General features: G+C 46.3%; 1 protein-coding gene across 1 annotated transcript; it reads left to right on the plus strand.

The window, feature by feature from the left end:
* Positions 1 to 480: 480 nt before the first annotated feature.
* LOC125529578 lies at positions 481 to 3,383 on the plus strand. Its single transcript, XM_048693986.1, has 4 exons — positions 481 to 801; positions 1,394 to 1,655; positions 1,936 to 2,003; positions 2,479 to 3,383. The coding sequence occupies exons 1-4, from the start codon at positions 505 to 507 to the stop codon at positions 2,821 to 2,823; spliced, it is 972 nt and encodes a 323-aa protein (XP_048549943.1). The 5' UTR covers positions 481 to 504; the 3' UTR covers positions 2,824 to 3,383.
* The last annotated feature ends 6,417 nt before the right edge of the window (positions 3,384 to 9,800 follow it).

Consider the following 9,800-nt stretch of genomic DNA (forward strand, 5'->3'; position numbering starts at 1 on the left):
CATTTTTTAGTGACATCAGAAGGTACATTAGCCCTTACTAGTTCACAAGTTAGAACAAATGCACACTAAAACAAGGCACAACACGATGCGTCATCAGCAAGCTCGGGGAGGCACAGTAGGAACTCGGGGGAGACTGCCAACGCCGGTGTAGCCACGGTGAGGTTGCACGCCGCCGACGTTGCGTGGTAGCCAGCCGCCAGGGCGAACAGAGTACGGGAACAGCGAGCTCATGCCCGATTGATGAGGATAACTAAAACAGATTGGGTTGAGGGTATTTTGGTCACAGAATTTGTACTATAATGTGCCAAATGATTCAAACAATACATCAGGGGCAAATCCTCAATCTTTCAGCAAAGATGTGGCGAATTCTGGGTTACAGTCAAAATAGGGGCAAATCCTCAAACTACAAAATAAGGTGTGGCAAATCCTCAAATTCCCCTTACTACAGGGGTGGTTAACTGCAGATAAATTTGTAGGGGTTACTTACAGCCAGTGCAAAATTAAATGGCGAACAAAACAGAATGTGCAGAGAGCCACACGGGGCCGGAGCCGGACCCGGCCAGTCACCGACGGGCGGACTCCGCCACCGGCATGACGTTGCAGCTGCAGCGATCCGCGGTCGTCTCCGGCAAGGAGCCGGAGCCGGAGACAGGGCAGGAGCAGGAGGGGGTGGCGCACGTCTACGATGTCGCCGGCAGCGGCCCCGACGGCGCCGGGGGCGGCGGCGCCACCGTCCTCCAGATCAACCGCCTCTTCAAGGACGGCATCGGCCTCGGCGGCATCTTCCACACCGCCATCCAGGTCCGTCCCCATTCCGTTCCCCGCCGCCGCCGCATCTCCCCTCTTCGTTTCTTTCTCCTCCGCGCTGTCTCCGGTGCCAAGGAGATTGGATCTCAGGCGAATCCATCCGCCGCCTAAACTGTTGTTTCTTGGTACAGTCCGTCCCAAAAAAACTGTACAGGTTCTGCACAACCTGGGTGGTTTCTTGGTATGGAATTCGTTGATATATGTGGCCGTGACAGATTTACTTGATGCGTGTTTTCATAAATTGAATTGCTCAATGGGAACTTTGAGGTTTTATGTTCAGTCAGTCAGAAATGCAGAAAACATTTTCAGTCAGAAATGCAGAAAACATTGAGTTTATTGGTGGAACAAGTGTCAGTCTGATAGGGATCACGCGGAAAACATTTTACCTGTCATCTTTGGACAGAAATATACATTGATCTACTTGCTGCTACTTTTATGAAATCTTCTGATTCAGAGCAGCTATAATGTGCAATCAAGTCTTGGTTAATAGTACCTTACTGCATGTTGGTTCTTGGTTACCCGAGGCTCATAGATAAGTCGTGCGCTAGGCCTAGTTATTGATCGACTTGCTGCGTGTCGCCAACAGGTCTATGGTAACGAGGAATGGTCATTCGGCTACTGCGAGAACGGCAGCGGGGTTTTCAGCTGCCCCCCGGCCAAGAACCCCATGTACACATTCCGCGAGTCCATTGTGCTGGGGAAGACGAGCTGCTCGCCACGCACAGTAAATCAGATAGCACGGGAGCTCAGCCGGGAATGGCCTGGAGCCTCATACGAGCTCCTCTCGAGGAACTGCAACCACTTCTGCAACGAGTTTTGCGACAAGCTCGGCGTGCCAAAACTTCCAGGTTCTTTTCTGTTGTTTGATGATTTATTTATTCTCAGATACATTACGCACTTGTTCCTGTTTGATGATGGTTGCCGAAAGCAAAAGATCCTTTTAGGAAAACTCTGTAGCCAAAGATAACCTGTCGAAGCTAGAATTCTAATGCTGTGTTGTCTTCAACTTATGTATTAATCCAAGTGATTACCTTACTATACCCATGTTTATGATGAAGAATGATTTAAAAAAATTCTAGTCAATTGCTTCAGATTTTGCAACAAAGTTCTAACTATGTACATGTTCAGGTTGGGTCAATCGCTTTGCTAATGCTGGAGACGCAGCTCTGGAGGCTGCTGAAACTACAGCGGAAAAGGTGTGCATACCTTCTGGGATTTTCTGCTAGTTTTATGTCCTGTCTAGGATTTTCTAGCTACTTGCACTATCACTAGAATTTGTCATGTTTGCCCTCGTAAGTCTCCCTAGTCCCATGTATTACTAGAATTTTTCAGAACCTCATAGCTGGGCAACTTCACAGCAAGAATCGTATGACCCTGTTAATCAACCTTTAAATAAATCACTGAATATGGCCATTTTAAATCAGAAACACTGTGGAACACTGAACAAAGAATAAATATTCATGTTATGTGTCGGAAAGAAGAATTTCTTTTTGAAATTGTTGTTCTCCGTCACTCAGGTTCAGAAAGGTACTTCTGACGAAAGCTTCAGACCTAGGAACAATAGCAATAGCCTTATCTGCTGTGCCGGCTTGGATACAATCTGAGTGTTGTCACTTTATGTATTGAGATGCATACATTGATTAGATGCTGACCTTTTGATCTTTCAAACAGCTCAAACAGGCGAAAAAGGAGATTTTTACTGCATGCAAAGCTGCATCCACATATTTGACTGGTTCGCCTTCGAGTACACCATCAGATGCGGATGATACAGCTGGCTCAGCAAGCAATACTCTTTTCGAGGGGGCATGGATCAGAAGCATTATTGGCATCAGTATGAAGCCATCGAAGAGCCTTATGAATGATGCATCGTCAAGTTCAGATGATGAAACATCTGATGACAAGAGCGAAACAGATGGTAAACAGCCTGGTAGGGATCAAAATGAGGGCGAAAAGGATGCAAGACAAGAAGATCAAGGCACGAAAAGCGAGAACAAACCACCCAATCATCATTCATGAAGCCCACACCATGATGTGCACAAAGAGAAGCAACTTTCTTGAACCGATAAAAATGGTTACAAGGGGGAGCGGTTTAGAACAAATCCTAACATGTACAGAGTCAGTTACATTCACTTGTCGTCAAGAACTGGAAGCTGCGACGTAGTAGTCCTGAGGAGGAGCGCCGAAGCGACGGAGTGCATCACGATGTGTGCGATCCTCAGCTTTATCTGCCCACGACGTGGCAGCGGCCGAACCTCGCTCCGCCTTTCACCCTTGTAGACTCTGACGAGATCGCCGGCACAAACTTTTTCGCCCATGGTAGTGAAGGAGATGTCTTTCTGTGAGCTTCCTTGGTTGCTTGCTTGCACTTATGCTTGATGTCTGCTCCCTGCGTGGTGGTCTATTTATAAAGCTTCAGGGAGTTCTATCCGGATCCAAGACATGCCAGCTAGATTGTTGCTCCTTTGCCATCGAATGTATTTGGATGATGTTCATTTTTTAAATGCAACCCTGTATGTAGACTCTAGTGTCTGTCTGTTGGTATGAGAAGCTTCTGTTGATGCGTTTTGTTCCATTCATGATTTGGGGCTGTTTGTCCCTGTGTTATCTGCAAATCTTTGACTCTTGAAACACTATGCACCTGCCAGGCCAAATGATTCGCCAATTTTGGACACCTGTGGTGTGTAGTACATGTATCATGTATATGTGCAGAGCAGGGAATGGTTGCCAACCTGTGATGTCCCCAGATCCAGAGTATTAATCTGTCCATGAAGAAGCATCTGTGATTATGTTTGTTGATTGTGCGATTATGCTTGTTAATTGGGGGCTGTCAGAAGGTTCCTGTCTCATGCTTGCTGCTAATCAGTTTTAATTTCCTGTCTGACGAAGTGGGTGCTGCAGTCTGGTGGTTGGCCTTGACTGGTCTTGGCTGAACACTTGTGCTGTGCTATTTGTAGCAATGGAAGGCAATTTTTTTGGTCAACATTCTGTTGAAAAATTAATGCATTTTTCTTGAGGTGTCATATTTATGCTAATCATTTGTATTCCATGAACCAGGAAAGCTGAGTGCGAGTGATGAAACAAGAAATTATGATAAAGGCTCGGACAAAGTAGCTCAATTAGATTGTATCCAGCTTTTTGCTGTACCAAGTGACGAGGCTACTGGATCTCTAAGTGAGAACTGTAACAGTAAGGAGCGTGTTATTGACTGAAGACACATCTCAAGGGCCTCTCCAAGGTAGTATAAATAATGCTTACTCTGTTCTAACAAAGTAGACTCTTTTTAAACAGAGTGTAAAAAGAAAAAGATCCAAAGCACAAAAAGGTGAAATAGAAGAAACACTGACTAGGTCAAAATCAACCTCACAACCACTGTCGTGATGGTTGGAAAAAAGACACGCACAAAAAAGTGATGGTCCACTGGAGTAGGCTGCGAGGCCCAAGCGGCCAAGGAGTGCAGCGGCCCGTTATCCTTCCACCGTTGGAAGCGGGCAGTTGTCGCTGCTCTGTGAAGCCAGCCTCACGCTGTGCCTGCCACATTATGGACCGTGAGGCTCAGCTTTCGCATAGGCCCCAGGTGGTCCACTACACAACTTGGAACGGGCGGGCCAGCAGTAGCACACCTAGACCAAGCCCGCAGCACTACAACAGCGTTCACATCACCTTAATGCCCCCACTCGGGTTACAAGCTCTCGCAACTGAGCTCGGCGAATGAAGCAAGTGGAGGTGGCTATTTAAGCTGGTCGAGTGCCTCCTCGGTTGGCGAGGTGGGACTAAAGAAAGAGGAGTGCTGTGTGGGAGATGTTTTTAGCATGGGCTTTGGCAGCTTTAGCATTTGTCGTTTTGGGCTCATGGACGTGGCCATGTGGGCAAGGCTTTGGCAGCCATTCGTGGGTTTTAGTGCTAATTAGCATAGTGAACTAATATAAATTGCTGCATGTTGAAAGCTGGGATATTTTTTCCGCCTTGTTGAGTAGTCTTCTCTTCTGCAACCCTCTCCAAACAGCCCAAACAAGCAAAAAGAAAAAAAAAGATATTTTTACTGCATGTAAAGCTGCCTCCACATATTTGAGTGATGCATCGTCAAGTACACCATCGGTTGCAGGTGGCTCAACAAGCAGCTTATCAGATGCATTTTTGGTAGAAGAAGCTTCTGCTGATTGCCAACCTGTGATGTCCCCAGATCCAGAGCATTAGTAAGTAATCTGTGCTTATGCTTGTTATGCACCCAGCACTTTGTTGCTAATCATTTGCACTGACTGCTCTTGGTTCAACACCTGTATCTGTATGGATGACATTCCAGTCCAGTCAACCTTCTGATGATAGATCAATCATCTGCATTTTATGAACACCGACGGCGTCTTCATCTCCAACCTCACGCTCCTGAACTCGCCGGCGTGGAACATCCACCCGGTGTAGAGCGTCTTCTAGATGACCGGCGACTACAAGTCCCACCCCGAGTCAAGACGGCCGTGCCCGTGGTGGAGAACATCAGCTACCAGGACGTGGTGGCCACCGACGTATGGAAGGAGGCGGCGAGGATGCAGGGCATCCAGGGCGCGCCCTTCAAGGGCATTTGCATGGCCAACGTCACCGCAGAGATGACCAAGGATCAGAGAAGGTGTCATGGAACTGCGCTGACATCGAGGGCGTCTCGGCCGGCGTCACCCCGGCGCCATGCGCGCTGCTGCAGGGCAGCCACGGCGGCGCCTGCCCATTCCCCACCAACACGCTCGCCGTCAACCAGATCACAGTGCAACAGTGCTCATACTCGATCGCACCGGCTGCTTCTTCAGTGGCTGGGACAGAGTAGCTCAACTATATAGTATCGAGCTTCTTGCTGCACCAAGTGACGAGGCTATTGGATCTCTAAGTGACAACTGTAACAATAAGGAGCGTGTTGTCGAGTGTCTGCCTTGATAACTTTAGAAGTAAAAAAGGTCGTTGTGGGTAACATACTTACTGTTTCAATGCAAAAGGAATTGCAAATTCAGAATTGTCGCTTTGTTGTAATCATCAATGTTTATCCTAGGCATTGCAAGGCAGACCGTCGAACTGCTGCTTTGTTCCTGTATTATCGGATAAAATGATCAGAAGCACAAAAAGTTAAGCAAATAAACTTGTTATGTGCAGCAAGATTTTTTTTTCACAATTTATATTCAAGAGTGAAAAGTGCAAACAAATATTACTCCTATGCATGTTCAGCGCACACACACAAAAAAAAGAATACTCACATTTTATATTCTTGAGTCAAAATTTATACTGAAGAGTGAAAATTGTAAGAAGCAAATAAATTTCTCACCCGCCAAAAAAAGAAGCAAAGAAATCTTTAATGTGCAACACACAAAAACTGACAGTTTACACTCAAGACAAAAGAGTAAGCAAATAAACCTATTACGTGCTGCACAAAAAAGAAGAAACACCCGCGGTTTATATTCAAGAGCCAAAAGAGTATGTAGGAGGATACTTTATACGCATCACAAAGAAAAAAATGATGGTCCCGGAGTGCAGCGGCCTGTTATCCTTCCACCGTTAGAAGCGGGCAGTTGTCGCTGCTCTGTGAAGCCAGCCTCATGCTGTGCCTGCCACATTATGGATCGTGAGGCCCAGCTTTCGCATAGGCCCCAAGCGGTCCACTATGCAACTTGGAACGGGCAGGCCATCAATAGCACACCCAGACCAGGCCCGCAACACTACAACAGCGTCCACATCACCTTAATGCCCCCACACGGGTTATAAGCTCACGCAACTAAGCTCGGCGAGTGAAGAGAGAGGAGACAGGTATTTAAGCTGGTCGAACACCTCCTCGGTTGGCGAGATGGGACTAAAACAAGTGAAGTGTAGTGATTCAGCTGCGGAATGAGGCGGAGCGTTGTGGGCTGAAAGTAGCTTTTTTAGCGTGGGCTTCTCTGCCTTCGGCCTTTGTCGTTTTGGGCTCGTGAACGTGGCTATGTGCCCATGTGGACATGGTTTGGGCAGTCAATTGCTGGTTTTCGAACAGAGTGCTAATTAGCACAGCGAACCCCCTAAAAAAAATCACCACATCGAACTTGCTTAGCAGAAAGGGAATCAATATATGAACTGCGATAAACAGTGCATATTTCACTTGGTAGCGTGTACTATATCCAAAAGTGGTGTGCTTCTGCTAGTAAAATATTCGATGCGGAAGGTTAATTAGTGAAGAGAGAGATTAATGACAGCCGCGTCCACCTCATTGTTCACTAGTCTCTCTTCTTCTCCAATCCTCTCCAAACAGTTCAGACAAGCAAAAAAAAGGAGATTTTTACGGCATGTAAAGCTGCCTCTACATATTTGACTGGTACACCATCAGATGCCGGTATGAAGCCATCGACGAGTCTTATGAACGAGGCGTCGTCGAGTTCAGATGATGAAACATCTGACGACGAGAGTGAATCGGGAGTCTGGTGGTGATCGGAATGAGGACCAAAAGGATGCAAGACGAGCAACTGACGGAAAGTGAGAAGGAACCAGACCATCATCCATGAAGCCCACACCGTCATGTGCAGAAGAGGAGGAAATTTCTCAAGCAGATCAATATAGTCACACTGTGATGAGCAGTTTACAACGAATCCTAATATGTACAAAGTCAGTCACATTCACTTGTAATCCAGAACTGAAAGCTGCGATGTAGTCTTGAGGAGCGCCGAAGCGACGGAGTGCATCACGATGTGCACTATCCTCAGCTTTATCTGCCCGCGACGCGGCCGCGGCCGAACCTCGCTGCGCCTTTCACCCTTGTAGACTCCGATGAGATCGCCGGCGCAAACTTTCTCGCCCATGGTGGTGAAGTTGTCTTTCTGTGAGTTTCCTTGGTTGCTTGCTTGCCTGCTCTTTGCTCCCTGCGTGGTGGTCTACTTATAAAGCTTCAGGGAGTTGTATCCGGATCCAAGACATGCCAGCTAGATTGTCGCTCCTTTGCCATCGACTGTATTTGACGATGTTCGTTTTTTAAATGCAACCCTGCATGTAGACTCTAGTGTCTGTCTGTTGGTATGGGAAAGCTTCTGTTGATGTGTTTTGTTCCATTCATGATTTGGGGCTGTTTGTCCCTGTGTTATCTGCCAATCTTTGACTCTTGAAACACTATGCACCTGCCAGGCCAAATGATTTGCCAATTTTGGACACCTGTGGTGTCTAGTACATGTATGACGTACATGTGCAGAGCAGAGAATGGCTGCCAACCTGTCATGTCCCCGGATCCAGAGTATTAATCTGTCCATGAAGAAGCATATGTGATTATGATTGTTGATTTTGTGATTATGCTTGTAAATTGGGGCGGTCAGAAGGTTCCTGTCTCATGCTTGCTGCTAATCATTTGCTATTTCCTGTCCAATGAAGTGGGTGCTGCAGTCTGGTGGTTGGCCTTGACTGGTCTTTGGCTGAACACCTGTGCTCTACAATTTTTTTTGGTGAAAATTTAATGCATGGCTGTCTTCTGTGATTGGTCATAGGACCTCTGCATTTTTCTTGAGGTGTCACATTTATGCTAATCATTTGCATTCCATGAACCAGGAAAGCTGAGTGTGAGTGATGAACAAGACATTATAATGAAGGTGTAACAAGAAGATCAGAAGCACGGAAAGTTGAAACATGAAACACTAACTAGGCGAAACTCAACCTCACAACCACCGCCTTGATGGTTGGAAAAAAGATAACCTAAAAAAAGTGATGGTTCGTTGGAGTAGGCTGCAAGGCCCAGGTGGCCCAGGAGTGCAGCAGCCCGTTATCCTTCCACCGTTGGAAGTGGGCAGTTGTCGCTGCTCTGTGAAGCCAGCCTCACGCTGTGCCTACCACATTATGGATCATGAGGCCCGGCTTTCGCATAGGCCCCAACGAGTCCACTACGCAACTTGGAACGGGCGGGCCAGCAATAGCACACCCAGACCAGGCCCGCAACGCTACAACAACATCCACATCACCTTAATGCCCCCACTCGGGTTACAAGCTCTCACAACTGAGCTCGGCGAGTGAAGAGAGTGGAGACAGGTATTTAAGCTGGTCGAATGCCTCCTCGGTTAGCGAGGTGGGACTAAAAGGAAGAGAAGTGTTGTGCTTCCTGCTGCGACCAGAGATGTTTTTAGCGTGGGCTTTGGCATTTGTCGTTGTGGGCTCATGGACGTGGCCATGTGGACAAGGTTTGGGCAGCCATTCGTGGATTTTAGTGCTAATTAGCATAGTACTAATGAACTTGCTTCACATGGAAACAGTATAAAATACAGCATGATTAAAGCTGGGACTAAGAAATATATTCTATTTGTAGAAGTCCCAAACGCATATCAATGGGAAAAACAGTACAATCTCTCTATCATGCATGTTGACATGTACTATATCTAAAAGTGCTAGCTAATAAAAAAATCCGACATGAAAGGTCAATTAGCAATGAGAGAGATTAGTTATGTATCTTATTGACCATACAAGTCTTGTTAGTGAAAGTGCGTTATATCGACTAGAGGGGGGTGAATAGGCGATTTTTATGAAAGTCTTCAAAACGTGAAAGTTTCGAAGACAAACGATAGAAATAAACCTATTACCATGCAGCGGAAGGTAGACTATGTTGGAAATATGCCCTAGAGGCAATAATAAAAGCATTATTATTATATTTTTTGTTCATGATAATTGTCTTTATTCATGCTATAATTGTATTATCCGGAAATCGTAATACATGTGTGAATAACAGACACCATCATGTCCCTAGTAAGCCTCTAGTTGACTAGCTCGTTGATCAACAGATAGTCATGGTTTCCTGGCTATGGACATTGGATGTCATTGATAACGAGATCACATCATTAGGAGAATGATGTGATGGACAAGACCCAATCCTAAACATAGCACAAGATCGTATAGTTCGTTTGCTAGAGTTATCCAATGTCAAGCATCTTTTCCTTAGACCATGAGATCGTGTAACTCCCGGATACCGTAGGAGTGCTTTGGGTGTACCAAACGTCACAACGTAACTGGGTGACTATAAAGGTGCA

The sequence above is a fragment of the Triticum urartu genome, unplaced genomic scaffold, assembly GCF_003073215.2.
Source record: "Triticum urartu cultivar G1812 unplaced genomic scaffold, Tu2.1 TuUngrouped_contig_5703, whole genome shotgun sequence".
Lineage (NCBI taxonomy): Eukaryota > Viridiplantae > Streptophyta > Magnoliopsida > Poales > Poaceae > Triticum > Triticum urartu.